The following is a 20,887-nucleotide window of genomic DNA, read 5'->3' as shown; positions in this document are numbered from 1 at the left end:
TTCACAAGAAGCCTGTGAATAGGATCTGATTTCTTTTGTAAATAAATATGGTCCTAAATACCAGTGTGGTAAGGCTGCTTAAGGCTGAAAGTAGGATGATTCCAACTTGTCCTATTTTAACAGGGTATGCTCAAGGTACACTACTGAATGCAATTCATTTCATAATTACTTTGAAAGGATTGGAAGTCTGACCAGATTAGATTCAAAGCCTGGGCAGCAATTGCTGCAGCTGCATACAGAGCTTCATATACCTATTTGTTTTGGCTTTTTGCTGATGTTAATATCCCCTAGTCATTCGGTAAAAGTTCTGTCTTTTAGGCTTTCCCCCCAAGGCATACTAATGAATTTATTCATGGATGTTAACCTAACTAGTAAATTGTCCCTCTCCCTCTGTACATAATCTGTCTCTCCTTTTAGCACCTGACTGTTTCAAATGCTGGAAGAGAGATTTTAACCTCCCATGGAAAGCTTTTCCTGTAAACAGTAAAATGGAAAGAACAAAAGAAAACAAAATTATTGAAAAGTTACTAAGCTTTTTGGGTAAGTCAAGTGAGAAAAATGAGTTTTATTTCTAAAAACTAATATACAATGTATATGTATATACCTGTGGTTTAGCAGATTTCTTCTTTGCCTTCTTCAGATCTCCACAGTTAAGTGTGTCTCCAGGAAGCAGCCTATGGAAGAGTATGTATCTTCTTGTACTGTATCTGCCAGAACTGCTTTATTTGGGAAAACAACAGAAAATAGGCTCAACACAGAGTCCTATCTTATGCTGTCAACCAGAATACAGGCAATAGAAAAATCTGTAGTAAAACAATGAGCTATTTTGAATAGGAGAAAGTTCCCTTCTTTCACCTTAAAAATTCAGGAGTGATTTTTAATACTGACACTTGTCAGAAAAAAATACTAAAATACTGCTAAGTATTAAAGCTTAAGAGAGATGTGCTCATCATCAGAGAGGAGCTGCATTGTCATACACCAAGTTTCTCTCATTTTTACTAATATTATAAAATCTGAAAGTTAGAAAATTGCAGCAGAAGAAACCTCTTTGGCTAAGCCCTACCAGGGCAGATGATCTTTGCTGAGGAGGGACTAACAGGTTTGTCTAGAGAGCATGATCATTAAACCGGTATGAAGAAATGCTTTTTACTATCTCTTTTGCATTATCTTCTGTATACAAGCAGTTTAAAAGAAAATCAGTCCACAGGCACAAAAATGCTCCAAATTGAGGGCATGTCACCCCTCAAAATGAAAGATAGTGCACATCTCCTTCAGCAAGCTGTGATGAAAACCAAAATTAAGCAATCATATCAATGCAGCACTGTACAAAATGTCCCACCAAGAGGGTTTTTTTTTTTTAACTAGGGAAGAGCATTGCACACCAGTAACTGTTTGCTGCCTTTGGAGTCAGAGCTGGTCACTCCTCAGTGCCATACTGTAGCTAGCTATATATATTGTTCACTGAATGCCACTGCAACACTTTTCATTAAAGAACTGTCTTAAGAGGACACACAGAGCTACTGCACAATGGCTTGCAGACTAAATTCATACCATTAATGTGCAGTAATTCCCTTTGTAAACAAACTCTGGTGCAGACTACCACGCATCTTACTAATGACTTATCAGCTTACATACTCACTTTAAGGATGATAATTATAACCTGCTGTGGAGAACTTTCTGGAAGTTATTTCATTATAAATACCCCAGCTAAGTCTCCTGAGTACATTACACTTGTGTGGATTCAGTGACTTCAATGGAATAAGAATTTCTCCAAATGGATACCCAAACAACAGGTCAAAACCTTGACTCTTGTATTTTTCTACTGGCTTGTCTGTTTTAACTGTAAACACTATATATCTTAAATTCATAAGGTTTATGATTACATTACTCAGTCTGAGTCAGACAAGTAATAAGAATACTTGGAACAATGCACACAACCTGCAGTTGACAGCACATTGCCAGGTAGAGAGGAGTAATTTTAAATTCTCTTCATTTCAGCCTGAAATAGAACCAAATAAGGTGAATGCCATTATGAAAGCTACAGGCAACTCAATATCTGAATTCCCCTTGTAACTTAGTCTTTAAAGGGAAAGAATAAAAAAAATATACCAATTATAAAGACCAGAGAACAACATTGGATTGTTGGTTTTACACATAAGTATTATCGGTTTATTTCCAAGATTTAAAAAAAAAATGGTGTCAAATGAGAGCATCATTGTTTGAGCGCATCCCATGCAAATTGTCAAGCATATAATCTTTAGAAGGGCTTTTCTCATACCCAGTTTGTTGTAGTAGGTGAAAATGAGGACTCTGTTGACAGCAAACCAGATGACTGATAAAGTACACATCTAGCATCGAGTCAGATGCTCCACAACCCCAACACACACACTTGACAGAGAGACAGACATTTGTGTAATTAACATTTGGCAAGCAAAAGGCAGCTAAATAGTGAGGAGGTGGTTTACCGAGAATGGAATAGTTCTTGTCATCTGTGTAATACGTGCACCAGCTGTCAGTCAGAGCTGGGGAGTTTCTCTAGACTGACAGTCATGTGTAGTCACCTTTTATTAGCTTACAGAAGAACCTTCCCGTTCCAGAAACAGATATAAATAGACTTTTCAGCAGACGTGAATACAGTGTAGATTAGCAAATTTCTAAATGCACAGGATAAGAGTTGGAGTCACAGCAAACTTATCTGTTTTGAAGTCTTTTCATAGTCAGAACTATGAGTCTACAGAATCTGTGCTGAAAAATAGATGCACTAGAAGAACATTTTTGGCACACATTCTCATTAAAGCATCTTCCTTGTTTTCCCTTGCTGGAAATCAAGAGAAATCCTGTGTGTGAAGCCCTCTCCACTCATAGCAGAGTGCAAGACCAGAACATTTTTACCTTTTCTGGAAGACGAGCATCTCTGAATACACCTCTGCTCCTCCTACCTCCAGATTTCAACAGTAGATTTATTGTCTGTTTTCTGGAAGAGCTGTGATAGTTTTACTGTAAAGCAGACAATGTTCAGCCTCATATTTCAAACAAGCTCTCTTGCCCACATGCTCCGAGTTGTGAGGCATCAGCAAAGAAACCTGTTTTTTTCCTCAAGCAACAATCTAGAAAGATGCTCTTGTTGCCAGACAATGAGACTGCTTACACTACCATCTTCTCTTCCTTTGATTAACACTCAGAATCTAGAAATTCCACCCACAGTTGGCATGATCCCTTTCTTGTATTTAGTTCAACTCTTCTGTTCCCTACATATACTTGTGGGGGGGAAGTATGAGGTGACTGATGAGGATCTTTAGCCTAAGTGTGAAAATGAATACATTCTTGCTCCTAAAATACATTTGTTGAAACATAGGTTGTCAGTCTACTAAATGCAGAATAGGCACAAAAAGTTAACCAAAACAGATAAATAAATGATACTGCATTTCATGTAGATTGTAGTGACATGAGCTGCCTACTTTGCTTTCACATGCAGTCATAAGCACTAAAATAGAATTGTTCTATTTCTCTTTAGATCACTCGCTTGAGCATTCTGGTCAAATTTTCAAAGCTTAATTAAATTTGAACAGCTACTACTTCTACGCCTCTTTTACATCAGTGTTTGGGTTATAACTTGACTCTCTTCCTGCACTGGGACATGGAGATAGCCCAAGGGGACACAGTTGAATGCTGCTTCTCTAACTTGTTTTTCACCACTGAAGCAAACTTCTTATGAGCTTTTATACCTCCAGTTCCAACACTACTCTTGCTTGTCAATCAGTATAATTAAAACTCTATTTCCGCATGTAGAAATAACTGCAATGCTTGTCCTTTACCAAACAGATTTCAGGTATGGTTTGTCATAAACGTGCCCTTGTATTACACCTCCACAATATGGTGTGGTTATGTAAGACACAACTTTGCTGCAACTGTAGAGATGGCAAAACTCACTGTACATAAACTAACTCTGGACCCAGAATTCTATCTGGACATGTTCCATAGCCCAGGCACTAGCTATCTTAAAACTTGCTATGACAAGTTCTGTTCCATAATGCAGATATGATTTAATCTACTTGAGACTTTAAGTTGGGAAACTTGGTTAATAGTTTCAGCAGATACTGAACCACTACTACTTTTATACTCAGGAGGAGATAATTTTAGAATATCTAGGGATGAAAAAAAACCCTCTAGTCTCTGAGACTGAAGACTGAAAAATTTTTGAAAACATACAGAAGAAAAAACATATGAGAACATTTCATTGACAGATTTATCTTTCTACTATTGTCTGAAGTGGATAGAACTTTAACTGGTACTTTTTCTTGAAGAGTCTCCCCACTTCCAGAATACAAATACTTAGGCACAGCTACAGAAAAATTCTGAGTGACATGGATATATAGCCATTAGTGACAGAGGTTTTGGAAGGGGCAAGGAGTATGTCATCATTGGTCTTTTCAGAATAATACACAAGTAAACTCAAAATAGCAGCCACAGACGCTTCCCCAGTTTACCAATAAAACAGAAGTAATCTTGGATACCATACAAAAGCCCTTATTAGCAAGTCAAATGCTTAAATCTGTGTCCTTGGCTGAAACTATATCCTTGCTCCCTTGGCAAACCCAAAATATCAAGCATAATTGCTCAGGCAGAGCAAGCAGTACAGTGCAGTTATTTCACAACTGTGTATTAATACAAGTTTATATTCATCCAGTTTTGTTCTTCACTGAAAACGTGCCTTCTGAACTGTAAGCAAATTATGTTGTATTTGCTTCATTTCCCTGTCTTTTTCCAAACAACTATTGGCTTAAAACTGGTTTTGAGTTAAATATGAGAACAAAACAAAACCTATCATAGAATTAGGGTGTAAAATCCTTTGTACATTAAAGGCAGTATTAGTACAACTTATTACTTTGCCATCTCCAATGCCTTGTAAAAGATAAGATTATCTCATTAATCCTCTTGTGCTCTAAAAAAACCTAAACAAACTAAACAAAATATTTTGGACCAAATTATGGGAATAAAAATGCTAAATGTCAGATTTGTCTTTACTATTATTTTTCTTATTATGAACCAAAAGAAGTATTCCAAACTAAGTCAGTTTCTTTAATCTTGACATGCCAAAGAACATTTGCAATCTGGTGCCATTAGTCAGCTCTGGTATCCCAGCAGTGTGCCAGGTCCCTGGAATTCCCAGGCAATACAGTAAAATATGCATTAATGCTGAAAACAATAAAAAAACCAAAAGGCCTCACCATAAAACTGCTGATACAAGTCAGCCTATAGGTAGTGACTGTTCCTAAAAGGGACTTGAAATGAGCAAACTTACAATAAGGAATGCTCCAAATTTCTACTTTGCAGGAAGCAGAATATTTCACAACCAGTTATGGGACAGTATCAAGTTTCCTTACAAGGTAAGATGAAACAAATATGGCCTTAAATGCAAATGTCACTGTATTGTCATGATTCAATCTGAATTGCTCTGCTAAAGTTATAGACAGTGAAACTTTACCAATTAATACTTCATTTTATCTAAGCTGCTCCTGAACAAGCCATTTAACTTTTAAAGTGCTGATGAAAGTTATGAATTTTCTTTTTATAGAAAATTAAGGTTTTTCATCCCTTCCCTGAGCAAAAAATCACTGCAGGCTTTATTTCCCTGTAATATTTTTATTAACTCCAAACATTCCAGTTTTTATCCTGTGAAAATCAGTGTGTGAGGCTGTGAAAGGTGACTATGAAACACTCCAGCTGAGCTAAACCAACAGAGAATTGTTGCATTTTTCATTTTTTAATGAACATTAGAGTTCTGTATGCTGCTGAATATGCTACGGATGCTTTGATTTTTTTTTTTTTTTGAAGAAAAACCTTTTCATAAATTAAAAATGACCACTTTAAATCACTTCCAGATAGAGACTGCTGTAATGCTGTAGCAGGTTATAGGTTTTACAGACAAGCTATAAATCCTCCAAAGAGAAACCAATAATATAAATAATTGCACAGTCTTTATAAAGCAGTATGAACAATTATCATGCAATATAAAAATCTATTTCCACTATAACCAACAATGAATCAGAAGGCCATTAATGAATAAAGCTGGTGAATCATCATCTTTAAAAGATTTAAGACTATGAAATGTAACAGCTTCTTAAAATTGGCTTCCTAGCTTGTGTGTTAACAATTACATGACCAGAGGTGGTTAAGAAATAACCAGTTTTGCTTCAGTGACCTAAACTCAATATTGGATGTGCACTGAAGTTGTTTTGGTACAGCTTTGACATCAACCAACTCCCAAGGACACAGTCCTTCTTGTGGTATTGTTGGGAAAGTACTGTGCTCTCATCTAGACTATACAACATCATACATGTTAACAAGGCTTTTTGTCAAAGCAAAAGAGCCTGATTTGACATAATGACATTTGTAAGCAGTTTCTTATTTTATCTGAAACTATTCACCCATCCATCAGTACCCAATTAAACCTGGTATGAGTCAGATGGCAACATGCTGTATTGGCTGCTGCTGACTAATAAGGCAGGTCAACATCTATACATAGAACTACTTAGAGAAGTAACAGTGATGGGCAACTTTGATTAGGGACAGTGACCCTGAGCACAGTATATACGTTTTAAGGATGTGTATTATTGTATTTCACCCGGTGACAGAAGAAGGCAAGACACACCATTAAAACTTCCCGATTGAATAATCCCAATTCAGTATCTCTTGCTAATAGTTTGTCCTTTTTGTTTTTTTTCCCCCCAATGTATTAAATACATTTTTTCCTTGCATAAGGACAACTCTTGGCAAAATGTGTATCTAGTGTGCACTGCCTAAAAAAATTTAGGCAATACATTGTTTTTAACTTCATCCTTCCAAAAGCATTGTATACAACTTACTCAACACATCCTTTGCAAGAAGGAACATAAGGCTTACAGATTTACAGAGACCAAAGGAAAAAGTCTAGCACACAAGGAGCACCTCAGTCAATTTTAAATGAGCACAGCAAATTTCAGGTCAGCACATATTTTTATGTTCCTTTCTTTGCCTTAATCAGTCCTAGCTTACACTGCCCCTACTGTTATGAAGATCACTAATTTAAAACTTAAATGGATTTTTTAAAGTAATTTTGTGTTTTCAGCTTAGATACTATATAGACAGCAAGTTAGCTGAATGTATGTTGGTTTTGAATTGTATATGCAGGTTTTTGCTACGGTCTCTTGAGTCCTCTGAGCTTCATAAACATGCAAAAACCTGCTTAGGTAGACTACCCATTCATACTTGCTTGTTTTTGAGATAGGGTTTGCTTTAATGCAGCTTAGAATTTTAGGATTTTTTTTACATTTTGGAGAAGGGACAGAAAATTGTAATACAACACAAGTAAAAGGAAGGTGTGATCTTTGAGCCTTAGTTTTTCTTCTTCTCACTTCTGAATGTGCTAGTTATCTGCTTTAATAAATCTAATTTTGCCAAGAAATGCTTAGTCAAATAAATAGATCTACACAGCTACATTAGATATTTACTGTTTTAGGGAAATGAAAGAATTACTTTTAAAATATAAGTGTTCAAAAACACAGGAAGAAAGACAGGCATAACTCTGAAGTGACATGTATTACCAATAAAAATGAAAAGCACAAGAAAAATAAGATATAGACAGAAATAACTCATTCATTCTTCCTGGGTTAAGTGTTAGCCTTGCCTGTATGGCTAAGAACTGGCTTCCATCTAGACCACCACTTCACGTTACAGTCCTGTCCATGACAGCAGCACTATGCTATAGATAGTAGCTTCAGAGAAAAAAATGTGCATCTACAGTTTAGCAAGCAGAGAACATAGCAAGCAGGATGTACATGGTCCATGTACAGTCAACTGAACAGTCAACTACAACTATCCAAGCAAACTGTCCTCTTTTAATCATAGAATGGTGAAGGTTGGAAGGGACCTTTAAAGATCATCAGGTTCCAACCTCCCTGCCATGAGCAGGGACACCTCCCACCAGACCAGGCTGCATAAGCCTCATCCAGGCTGGCCTTGAACACCTCCAGGGAGGGGGCTTCCATAACCTCCCTGGGCAACCTATTCCAGTGCCTTACCACCCTCATAGTGAAGAATTTCTTCCTGATGTCCAATCTAAATCTAACCTAAAAGCTTATTCAAATTCACAGGCCCCTTATGTATTTTAAATTATTGAGCTTTAAATGAGTTACAAAGTTGCAAAGAAAATAATGTCATTTCTCCTCTAAACTCTTGGTTCTAGAGACAACAGATGGACTCACCTGGTTTCAGTACACAGTCAAAAAGCTGAAGTTAAATGTCCTAGAAGGATGGTAGAAAACAGTAAGATAATGTAATTCTTTAAGAGGGAAGAATGAGGGCAAAGCCTTCATGCACAGCCCCGAACCAGAGTTTTGACTTCTGGAAGGCACTGTTATTCACAGGGTTCCCCAGAGGACATGACTGTTGGGCTGATGTAGTAAACCTCTATTCTTCCAACAGACTAGATAGTTTAGAGGATTTATGCATTTTCCATTAGTAATCCTACTTGAGTTACCAAAATAAAAACACATATCCATAAATTTACTTCACCACTTCAGCACCAAGTACTGATAAAAGAGACATTATCTGCTTCCTACATAAAAGGAAGGTAGGCACAGGTAACAAGATTTTAATTTTAACCAAGCCTCATCTGAAGAAGATAGCTCAGAGTACCAGAAGTCATTTGTTTATTCCACTTAATACATTTCATATTTTTTTCATTAATATTAACTACTTTAGTAGTTTTCTTCTTTCTGTCCTTTCATTGAGTCTCTTTCCCAGATGGTTTCTATCACTAGCAATACAAAAATAGCCTATTTGTAATTTAAAGGTTTAAAACCAGTAAGTTAAGTATTTACTTTCATTTAACTAGCTCAAAACTTCTGTATATCAGATCACATTGTTCCAGCTGAGATCTTAATGAGGTAGAATTTCTCATTTTGGTAGCCTCTAAATTCTATTTATAGGCTCTTTTGCAACAGTGAATTCATCTGTTCAGCAGACAAGGTCTGACTGTACTCAAAAATAAGTTATAATGAGCCATGTCAGCAAATACTAGATAGAGGTAGTGCTGAAAGAGGGAAATAGATACTTTGAGCTCATTTATGATTTATGAGTTCAGGACTGAAATGCAAGTGGCATACAATAATGAACAATGGAAATACCTCGTTTGGAGAGCAAGGATGAATAGAACTTGAACTTTGGGCTTGAATAGGTTATTCATCTCAACTATTTCTGCTACAAAAAAAAAAGCAAAGTTCAAAAACTGGTCAGCAATAAACAAAAATACACTCTATCAGCCAATATCCAAAATACTGCTGCATGGCCTTCAGAATACAGACCTACCATCACCAGCCACAGGTATTGCACATCTAAAACTGCATCCCTTTTGCAGTTAGAGCATACACATCTAGGAGTTTCATACTCCTTCCAGGTTTCTCAAGGAGAGGTCAGTTGCCTCTGGATCAAGTTATAGGATGTTATGGTAGTGAAATCTTATGTGATATCAAGGGATAGTACAACCACATATTTTCTGCTCCAGGTCAGAGTGTCCAAAATCTGATGATTTAGAGGTTAACATTTACTTACTTTCTACTCTACTGATTTCATACACTGTCACAGCTCAGAGGATAATGATCCTAGTGACCAGTGCCTCAAGAGACCTGACTTCAGAAGCAGTGCCTGCATTATTAGCATGGTTTTTCATCCCATACCATCTTGAAAACCAGAGCCAAACTTTGATATGTTCCTAAGGAGTGTGACAGAAACATGCAGTCATACCTCTAATTAAGCTCATGGGAAAGCTCTTGAAGCAGCTGAGTTTTCATCTAGTCAAGTATAGAAAACATCTTTAGATGAAAATATAAGTTTAAATAGGTGCACATTCATACCTCTCCTTTCTCTTCATAGAGCATAAAAATCACATTTTCATATTTTAAAAATATATTTAAAGTAGTATATCTTTGTACCATGACTGCCTGGGATAATAGCTTGTCTACTGTTCTTGCTTTTTGTCTGCAGAGAAATTATGGGGTTTTTTTAGGTACACATATAAATATATATAAGAAAAAATAATGATCACTGAGCTGGATTTCACTCAGTGCTATCTCCCCAAATTCCTACACAAGCACACTCTTACCCTACAATGAAAGAAGAGAGTGTTGTGGGCTCTTCCTTTTTTCCAATCAATACACGCTGCCAATTAATTTATTCTCAGCTGCAGTTCCCAAGACATTCTCTTGTCTGTTTGGTACCACTGCCTAATGCAAGCACAGCAGTGGCTGAGGAATAAAGACCTGAGGTACTGCTGCAACAATCCACACCTCTGAAGTTCTATTGAAATATAAGGACAGCCAGGGGGTTTTTTTGGTACAACATTGGCATTCTGCAATAGAAACATAAAGAAAATCCAGGTTCACCTGTTGCAACATTTACTCCAATTAAACATCAGAATTTTACAATTCCTTGCTTCTTCAAAAATGTGTAACAAAGTAATAGAAAATTCTTACACTAAGCTGAGAAAGGATCTACTACATCCATAACTGGAAAGTTTTGGAACTCTTTCAGCACTAGAAGTTTCACAGGAGACTGTTTTCATCAACAGGATGAATAAAAGATGAGTTGGCAGGTGAAGAAGGTAGAAATATTTATTACTAGCATTCAATGAAAATAACACTAGAATGCCTGTAAAAGCCTAGCTGGAGAAAAAAAACAAAACAAACATTAAAAAAATTAACTAGGAGTCCAGAAAAGGAAATTAAGATAGCTGAGTACACCTACTTTTATGTCAGGGGATCTGAAAACCACACAGAAATTGAAGTCAAAATGAAATTGAAACCCCTTTTCCTTTTTTGTAACATAGTTGTAAAAGGGGAGCAATTTCACACTGTTTTTGTGTTGTTTATAGAGAATTCCATGCTCTCTTCTGCATAATGGCACCAGAGAAACTTTCAGATTATTGATTAGTGCAATCTGCTCTATTGTAGCTAAAGATTTCAAAGACACAGGACTTCCCACAAACAAATGGGTAATAAAAATAAGTAACTACCTTTTTCAGCAGTGTTAGGCACTTTTTTGAAAAAGGATCAGGGTCATAAGGGAATTTACTCTCTGCTATTATCATAGTTCAAACAATACATCAATTATCTCTAATTCATAAACACAGCTCTGCAAATCAGAGGATTGTCCTATGTACATGCCTTAGGAATCCACAGGGGATACCACAGCAAAAAAACCATGGGCAAACAGGAAGCTTCCTTCTGAGTCGTAACGTCAGATTTAGGGATGGATGTGTAGTTTTTATTGGTTTACATATGTTTGTAAACTTTTTTTTTTTAATAACTTTCACCACTAAAAAAACTGAATACTGATTTCTCAAGCCCTCATCTTACTCAAGAATCCCGGCTGACAACAAGATTGAACCAAGGTATCTCTGCAAACAGCTCAGCTGAACAGAAGATCTCCATCTCCTCATAACAGCAAGCTTCTCTAGGAGTATTTCAATGTAACTTCCAGACTAGAAGGTGGTCCAAATGCAAACTACGCCATAGCCATGGGGCAGCTGTGGCCACCTGCAGCTTCTGAGCTGCACGACAGCAGGAGCTAGACACTTGGGTAGTGGTTGAGTAATATTTCCTCAGCTTAGGAAGCTTCTTGGGCAGTTGGAGACTTGTCAAGAAACTCAGAAAAGTGCTTCTTGGCTTCATTTTCACATCCTGTACCAAGCATTGCCAGGACAAGGAGATTGTTTTCCACAAAGCTTAACAACTTAGGGTACTTGGGCCATTAAAACTTGGTTTTGGCAAAATAATTAACTAAACTTTTGCTCAGATTACCCAGCTAATAAACTGGAAGTACTAATAAAATCAGATTAAATTTTTCAGATGTGTTTAAGTGAGTGGTGGGGGTTTTCTCCATTTTTCATGAGCACCTGAAATTATGCTACAAAAAAATATCAATAGTGAAATGAGACAAGTCATAACTCGGCTCACCTTTTGCAAAACTCAGATGACATCTCCTGGCCAACCTTGGTTCTGCAAGTACGAAATCAACGATTTATTCAGTAACACATTGAAATCTAAACACTTTTTGTTAAAAAAAAACACCACAGAACTGTGGAACATAAAGTAGTGATGTAAGAGCCACGTCAAAGCAATGAAAAACACTTCAGAGAGCATGGAGAAAAAAAAAAACAAAAACACAAAAAGAGCATGTCAAAGGCTCCACCTGCAACAAATTTCAGGGACAGTGCAGTTACATTCACAATTTGCATTAAAAAAAATTAATCAAACCTCTGACTAGTTTAATATTATCCTTTTCCACAGTAGGATAATTATAGTATTGCATGTTAAACTAAGAAAAATTAACATGAAATCAGATATACTGCCTTTCTTACTGTCAACTGCATTCCCCAAAGCAATCATTATCAATTTGCAGTTTTAACAACCTACAAACATACCCAGGAGTAACACTTAAATGACATAGAGCCACAATGACTCTTTGAAAAGATGACTTAGATTTGGTGAAAAGAACAAAACAGCTTATTTTTCTTTTATGACTCTGCACGAGCTGGTTTACTACATTACTTTTGCAGTTGCAAATTTACATAAAAAGTTTTATATATTTTCTTCATTAAAAATGTATTGCTTCTTATCTGCTGTAATGATTTAGCCCCTGTGTTATTCTATCTACACTATTAAGTAATTTCTCTATTCAGAGGTAGTCTAGAAATGCATTTTTTCACTTGTGTCTAAATTCCAAGCAATGAAGCATGTAACTAATCACACAAAAGGATTTGTAAGAGCAAATGGAAACAGCCCACATAGAGCCAAAAGAGTTTGGGAATGCTGCTGAGCTCTCCCCTTCTCACTCAGTTGCCTGGTAGGTAGATAAGACCCTCCTGAAGCTGACGAAGCTCCTGACCTTCACTGTTTGCCTCTTTCTGGCAGGTCAAGTCTCAGCCTCCCTTGTACCAGCACCTCAGGATGGGGGTACATGCAACAAGAATTTCAGCGACTTCTGTAACATCTTGCACATACCCGAGGTCTTCCCTGTCACCAAGAACTGTCAGATTTCTCAAGGCAATCTTACTTTGTCAGTATCAAGGGGAACAGACCTGCTCATTTTATGTGAAAAACAGGGCTACCTGCCTCCAGGTCAAATGGCTGGATGTATTCAAATATGTACTAGATGAAAAAAAGGTAACAAGAGATGGGTTTTTCAGAACAAAACTTTCTTAAGGATGCATTCAGTGATTGCAATTGTAGCACTGAATTACAGGTCAAACCTGAATACTCAAAAGCATTAATATTTTTAAAATGGTTTTAGCTGCCTTCTCATAAATCTTCAAAACACATTGAAATGCCTGGAAAAGCACTGAGAACTTTTCTCTGGAAGGAAAAAGTACACAAAATGCCCCAAGACCACAACTGCTACTAGTTTATGCCCCAAGATCTCATCTACTTAAGATCTTGAGAAAAATTTAAGTACTTTTTCAACTGCTAAATGACAGAAGGATAACACTTTTAAGTGAAATTCAGAGGAAAAAAAGCAGGATTTTTGTCTACCCTACTGCACCCACACAAGTTCTTACTCAGCAGCAACAGCAGTAAACGGTCCTATATTCCCAGGGTGCACATTTTTGCAGGCAACAGTTACTGCTGTGGATAAACAAGAGTCACTAGAGTCACTATATGTGACTAGCTTGGATTGGCACTCTAAAAAGCACAGTATAAAAGAAAATAATTGTAAAATACACAAAGGCATATGTTCAGAGATCAAAACATATTCATTAAAGAAAATAACCTATAAGGAAAACCTGATGTCCAAAGGCAGGAATAAAATAAACATTAAACATATTTTGGTGAAATCTCAGCACTGCTTTTTCTCTCTTCTCAGTTAGATCTGAAGAGAAAGGTCCTCTTTTGCTTTCTTACATTTTGGGCTTTTATATTTCTGGATCTGTCAAACTTGATTTAAATTACAGTAGAAGGATTTGATGCACAACACTTCATATATAAATTCTTAATAAAAGGGTATATTCCTTAAGCTAGTTCAACACTTAAAACATTTAATTCTAATACTGTTTATTCCTAAACAGGGAAATGTGAAGTCCCTCATGTGTGTTTGAGCTCTAAGTTGTCACAAAAGTCCATGGACAAGGTTAAGACAATATGTATTCACACTTCAAAATAATTGTAGAAGAAAATATTATTTTGCTCCCTAGCTTAAAAAAAAAAAAAAAAAAAAAAAAAAAAAAAATCAATACCTGACAGTCCCTGAGCTCTTTAAACAGCCTCCTTTAATATTGTCTTCACATATACAAGGCATTTCATTAAAGTATTTGACATGGTTACAGCAAATAAAGGCTTGGTGATTTATTCAATTACAGTGCTTCAATAGGATTCTACTCATTTTCCACAAGAGTGGAGCCCTTCTTATACTCCATACAGCAACAGGTATTATTCATCTGACTAATAAATTGTATCAGTCTCAGTGAAATTTGTTTCATTTGTTCATTCGAAAAGTTTTACCAGTGTTTCCCATGGAATCAGAACTGGGTCAGCAATCTTTAGTTCAGTTACATTTCAGTAAAATTTCATCAAACATTTTTCTTCAGTGTTTACAGACCTCGAAACTCAAGGAACTTTCACCAAACTTACTTCTAGAAAGTCATTTTCAAGACTAGTAACAAACACATTTAGGAACTTCCAGACACTGGTAACAGCTTGACTATTAGAGAAAATCAGTAACAGTTTCAGTATCAAAGTTGGCAAAGTTGCAGGAGTGCAAGTCTCTATTCGTTGTTTCTGTAATAATTTTCAATTGTTTCTGAATTAAAATACACTACAGTAACAGTGATATCATCTCTGTACATTCTTGCAAGGTCTTCAGGCAGTGTCAGCATTGCAGCAAGCTTCTCCTGGTCCACCTCCCCATAGTCATTACTCCCAATTGCATGCCTTATTAAATGAGTAGCTATGTTCTGGTCAAGTGAAGCCACACCTCTGTTCTTCCTCTGAAGTAACAAGCTGTGCATATAACCCAAATTAACTGGCTTCTCAAAAGCCAGTTGTGGTTTCTGCACATTAAGCTCTGTAAGGTGTCCAGCAACAAGTTTTACAACCATCTCATTACTTAGCAGCTCCCATAGTCCATCTGAAGCAATAACTAGAAACTTATCCTTGCTTCTTAATTTGTGGTATGTGACTTCAGGCTCTGCAGTTAAATAAGGGGGTGTATGGTAGTTTGGAGGCACATACTGAAAAATATTTAAAGCCTCAACATCACAGCTATTGTCAAGAACACTGTGTTGCAATTCTTTACTCCATTTTAATTGCACATCTCCAAAAGCTCTGGAGGGCACGAGAATCCCCAGCAATCTGTCATTCACAAACAGGGTTTTCTCCTCAGATCTAGGGTGTTCTCTCTTCAGTCTTCTAATTTCAAATTCATCAAAGGCATTGTGGTCCCGGGTTAGGGGGAGAGTAGACCATGTTCCATCTTCTTCATGAACCCCTAAAATAGCTCTGCAATCACCAGTATTTGCAACATGTAAATGAACACCATCAACGTGAGCTACACAGGCTGTTGCACCAGAAAAAGCTACTTGAAGAGCAATATTTCTCATCAATTCATTTTCCTGGGGAGCCTGCACTTCCAGCGATATGTCTGAGTCTAATCTTTTGAATGCACATATCATGGCCTCTTCTAAACCAACTCCTGGCTCAGTGTCTAGGTCCAACAAATGTTGCCAGTAAACCCGGAGGTTTTCAAAATACTGTGAAGTTACTTCTTGATACTCCACATCACTTGGATGCTTGTGCGACTGCAGAATAGGCAGTGCTGGCTTCATGCACTCAACAGCAAGCTCGATCTCCTCCAAGGTTTGCCGAGACATGAGAGAAACCGCGATGTAATGCAGGAGCCTCTCGCTCACCGCCTGGGCACACGCGGAGCCCGCGTGCCCGTCGAAGACCCCAAACATCATCCCTTTCGTCTGCAGGCAAGTGGCTGCGCTTCTGCGATCTTCAATAGGGGTGTTGGATGCCAGCTGGTTGCTTTCAAACCTCAACACAGAATTTGCATTTTTACCATTCAGATCCAGTATTTTATGGGATAATTCGCCTGCTCGCAGTATATCATTGATCTGTGATGGAGACAACTGGAAAGAGAAATGTTCTTCTTCGGTGGAAGTGTGTCGGAATGCTTTTGGCAAGGAAAAAGTATTGTCTAAGATGCAGCTCCCAGCAGGGGAGAGATGTGTTTTGGAGAAAACAAGCTTCCATTTTACCTTGTTTCTATTCGGGATACAGATAGAGTACAGACGTCCTCTCCCTTTTAAAACTATGCTGCTTCTTGCTGAGCTTAAGATCCAGGATGACACAGTTCTTGACATCATAAGTCACTCCACAAGTGAGCACGTTCCCTCAGTAATAGACAATGTCCTTATAGCCTGGAATATAAGAATAGGAGAGGTATAAATTTTAGATTGTTCACAAGAAGCTTTCTAGAAATACAAAAGTAACTCTGGACCCCACAGAAATATTCACAACTTTTTTCCAAAAAAGACTGCTATAGACAGAGAATCATAGAACCATTTGTGTTGGAAGGGATCTTACAAGTGCTACATAATCCCTCACTTAATTTTAAGCTTGGTGTATTTAGCTTCAGATATGAAGGGCCCTCTCCAGTTAATTAATCAAAAAAGCTAATTTTTATTTTCCAGGCTAAGAGAAATTCCAACATTACAAAAAATGTAAACTGTTCAGTGAAAGGCTTCATCTAATGTGACACAGAACAAACAGATCAAATGAGTTAGGAAACAAATTTAAGTGACAATTAATGCAGAACTTTTTAAAAGCCTGCTACAGTACAACTCTAAATATCAAACCCAAGAGAAGATCAATACTCAAACCCCACAGAAAAACTGAAAGGTGTGGCAAATTAGTGATTTTTATTAATTGCCATGACCCTCACATCTATAACAAGCTAGTGTACTTTCCCAATTCTGTTTTAGCTTAACAACTTTTTTTTTTTTTTTTTTTTTTTTTTTTTTTTTTTTTTTTTACCTTCAGGATCTTAACCAGCTTTCATGCAAGTAGGATTGTTTGCACAGCTGAAGGCAGATTCCACCACTGGTTAATTAATGCATTTTATCACAGCACGTGCATGCTCATGCAGTGAAAGGTATAGCAAAGTTACACTGACAACTTTTACATGTTACAATTTGACTTGTTACTTTAGACTGCAATCAGAACAAGCAGATGTGAAGAGTTCTGCTCCCAACAGCACTAAAACCTAGACACCTGAACAGCTGAAGTTCTTCAGTTGCCATGGGGGAATTATCTCATATTGTCTCCTAGTTTAAATAAGGTATTCAAACTGTGGGAAATTGCTAAGCACAACCACCTGCTAACACCACAACAGAACTTTCCCCGTGGATTTCAAAGCTAACTGTATTGTAGCACTGCAAGTACAATTATTCCCAAAAGATCATGCTAGTATGACATGAGACCTAGAGCACAAAGTGCTACAGCCCACCTGAAAGTGGTTCAGAGTTTAAATAAAACTATATTGTTTTAACATGGTCTCAGGCCAAAGATGCTACATACTACTGCAATATTGCTTCTTTATCCAGGCACTGAATGAGAAATAGGAAGATGCCAGCCCAGCCAGTTGCATGAAATTGGTTCTAAGAAATCAGCAGGACCTAAAAACAAACTTAACAACAGAAAAGAGTAGGCAAGCCCCCACCAAGAAGAACCATAATTCCGGGGTCCCTATGAGAACAGGTGAAGACACAGCAACATCTTACTGCTTATGTCAGGAGAGCAGATGGAAAAGGCAATGCCAGTTCATTGCTGGAGGCTCACCTGCAGTCTCCTGGGACACTGGCATCTCCCAACACAACACCTTTTGTCATACTGCAGAGAAAACACAACCAAAATAAAGCTAACTGGAAGAGAGCTGACACTGCTAACTCCACCACCAGGCAAAAGCACCAACAGTGCAAGACAAGCCTTTAGTTGCCAATCTTTTCCCATCTTGTTTTTGATTCTTTCTCTTCATGCTCTTCCAAGGCACGTGAGGTTGAAATATAGACGACGTTTATGTTCTTGACTCAAAAGCCCAACAGAAACAGTTAAACAAACTTACCCTGTTCACATCATCTGGCTGACAGACGCAGCGACGTGGAGGGTTTTTTCCTAGCAGCAGAATTGCCTAATACTCTGTGCACACGTGTTTGCCTAAGGTCAAGTAGCACCGATCAGAGCTGGAGCACAGTTCTGAACCACTGCTACTCACTGCCTGTAACGACAGTGTTGGCATCCTTAGCTTCCTACCCACTCACAGTGTGCAGACCCCACTGCTTCTGCCCGGGACACCCATCCAGTGGCCACTCCAGCACAAGCCGCATTAAAACACGGCAGCAGCGGTAACAAAAGCCACGTGCAAAGGCCCATTATGTAAGAGCCAATGACACAAACCTCAGGCGCCCTGCCTGGCACACCTACCGCCCCAGCACCACGGCGGCACTTCCTCATCAGGCGAACTAGTGCAGTCATTGAAACCCTGACTGCCCCCACACCACAGCTCGGCTGCCGCTGGGCAGTCAGGCACGCACTGGGGGCTCACAGAGGAGGAACGCCGACTTCGTTTCCAATGAAATAACACGTATTCGTCACATTTAGCTTTACAGCTCCCCCAGGCCTCACCACATACAGCCCCCCAGTCCCCACATTCCCCTCACGCACACTCTGGACACTTGCCCCACACCCTCTATAAACACCCAACCCTTACCCCACACGGTCCGCGCACACCAACCCCCACCCCACTCCAGCTCCCCAGCCGCCCCCATCACACACACAGCCCCTACCCCGCACGCATCCCGCGGCTTTTCCCCACAGGGCTGGCGGCCACCGCCCAGGCCAGCCCCCGGGAACCGGCCGCAGCGCCCGGCCCGGCAGCGACGCTTCCTTCCCGCCCCGGCTCAGGCGGCTGCCCGCCACAACCGCCATAACCGCCATAACCGCCCCGCCAGCCCCGCGCAGCGCACCCACCGCCCGCAGCAGCCGCCGCACGACCCCCGCAGGCTCCGGGCTCACCGGCTCGGCGCGGGCGGCAGCGCTGACCGACCAAGCCGCGCCCCAGCGCCAGAGCCGCCCCGGCCGCCCCGCCCCGCCCCGCCCCGAGCGACGGCCGGCGCGGGGCTCCTGTCAGGGCGCGGCGGGACGGGTGGCGGGAGCCGAGCCCGGCGCTCTCCGCCCCTCCGCCATGTTCTCCCCAGCGCTTGCCTTTCCCCGCAGCAGCTCCTCGGCCGGAGAGCTCGGGCACGGCTGCGGAGGGTCGAGGTAAAGCCCGTCCCGGAGGAGCCGCCAGGCCCGAGGGTGAGGAGCGGTCCTGCGGGAGGGGCCCCGCCGCCGCCTCCCTGCCCGGGCCCGCCCGGGGCGCCGCGGCCCCGGAGCGCGGAGGGAGGGCCCGGGGCGGCCCCTCCTGCGTCCCGCCTGGGTCTGGGCCCGGGCCCGGTGGTAGCGGCAGCGATAAGCGCAGGGAGATGAGGTGTGTTAGGGGAAAAAAAACAACACAACTTGCTGATTTTTTTTCCCCATTAAAAACGTTCAAGAAGTGTTATCCTCTTGAGGAAGGGTCCTTAGGATTTTTGTTTGTTTCGGGTTTTTTTCGATATATTTTTAAATACACTCTTCAGTGTGAGGCCACCTGCTGACGAGGCTCAAAATCTCAAAGCCCTTTTGAAAATTACGGGCCATACAAGCACAGAGGCTCGTTCTGCTGGCGCTGTTCTTGGTTTCATGTGACTGCTTGTCCTGGTTACAATTTCTACTGAGTGGTTTTAGACAAGGAATGGGCCCAAAGTGCGTTCTGGTTAATAAGTAGTTATTGTGTATTACGGCCTGGTTACTAAGTAGTCCTTGCCTTAACCTGTAACAGTGATTTTGCAAAAACAGAGGGTCACAAGTCACAAGAGTCTCTGGTACGACAAGTGCATTTCTTCATTCTCCTGCCTTCTTGCACTGAAGCGTTTTTTGTTTAAATAATGTGTTGCAGATACCCTGCATGAGATAAATGTGTTCCCTGGTTATCTCAAGTGAAAGGATCTAGGATCAACTTTGTGAGTCTGAGCATTCATCTGTTTCTTTTTTTTTTTTATTATTAATTCAATTAAACATAGTTTCATGTCAGATGGCAGACCAAACCAAGAAAAAAAAAAAAAAAGGTCACCTTAAAGATTTCAGGACAATATTATAGCACACATGAAAACAATTATCTTAAGTTTGATGTAATTATTTAATTTGTTTGTCAAATCTGCTGAACTGAAAGAGGACACCCACAGCAGCCCTTACATGCATCTCTCTTCTCCATGGTTTGGGTCTACCAGAAGTAGTTTCTGGGGCTCAAGGCACTCACTCTTCACTCTGACTTACCTTTTTTTTTTTTTCCCCAGCTTTTTTACCTTTTACAACAGTGATAAAACCTCATACAGCAGCCTGAAAACTTACTTGACTGCTGTGAATTTCCTGTGTTCCTGGCATGTTTAAATGCTTTTTTTCAGCTAAAGACTTTTACTTCTTGCTCACATGTTCATGCAGTAATTTCATAAACTCATATGCATAAGCTGAAGTGATTTAGGGAATGTGTAAATGAAGATGTAACAATTAACAGTCCTGCAGAAGGTGTTACTTTCATTCCATATTTTCTAAGCACAAGAAGTAATACAAGACTGATGGCCTTAGTGCTCTATCTTGTTAATTTGTATTGGGAAAATGATAACTCAAGTTTCTTTAAATAAAACTTCCTTGCTAATAGGTGAGCTAAAGTGTAGTATAAGATGTCCTGTGCTAGGGCAAAGTTCTTACCAGTACTT

General features: G+C 39.4%; 1 protein-coding gene and 1 long non-coding RNA gene across 7 annotated transcripts; one reads left to right on the top strand and one right to left on the bottom strand.

Moving 5' to 3' along the window:
• Nucleotides 1–444: 444 nt before the first annotated feature.
• On the top strand, nt 445–13,038 carry LOC127389035 (uncharacterized). The gene is made up of 4 exons (XR_007890543.1): nt 445–540; nt 641–684; nt 5,335–5,387; nt 12,951–13,038. It is a non-coding gene; the product is annotated as an uncharacterized LOC127389035 (long non-coding RNA).
• Nucleotides 13,039–14,280: 1,242 nt separating this feature from the next.
• Nucleotides 14,281–19,483, bottom strand: PDP2 (pyruvate dehydrogenase phosphatase catalytic subunit 2). Of its 6 annotated transcripts, none has more exons than XM_051629120.1 (3): nt 19,065–19,096; nt 17,877–17,927; nt 14,281–16,456 (listed from the first exon to the last, which is right to left on the bottom strand). In XM_051629120.1, exon 3 carries the CDS (start codon nt 16,400–16,402, stop codon nt 14,798–14,800), a length of 1,605 nt encoding a protein of 534 aa, XP_051485080.1. In that variant the 5' UTR covers nt 16,403–16,456; nt 17,877–17,927; nt 19,065–19,096; the 3' UTR covers nt 14,281–14,797. The 6 variants fall into 6 exon arrangements, with proteins under 6 accessions (XP_051485080.1, XP_051485079.1, XP_051485077.1 ...); XM_051629119.1 differs by lacking the exon at nt 19,065–19,096 and adding an exon at nt 18,160–18,712; XM_051629117.1 differs by lacking the exons at nt 17,877–17,927; nt 19,065–19,096 and adding an exon at nt 19,299–19,483.
• Nucleotides 19,484–20,887: the final 1,404 nt, after the last annotated feature.

Source organism: Apus apus, chromosome 11 (assembly GCF_020740795.1).
Source record: "Apus apus isolate bApuApu2 chromosome 11, bApuApu2.pri.cur, whole genome shotgun sequence".
NCBI classification, from domain to species: Eukaryota; Metazoa; Chordata; class Aves; order Apodiformes; family Apodidae; genus Apus; species Apus apus.
The sequence above is the reverse complement of the archived record's forward strand: the minus strand, read 5'-3'. Positions and strand labels throughout refer to the sequence as shown.

Coding starts and splice junctions, on each gene's coding strand:
- PDP2 (XM_051629117.1), bottom strand. CDS start 16,402: ATGATGTCAAGAACTGTGTCATCCTGGATCTTAAGCTCAGCAAGAAGC.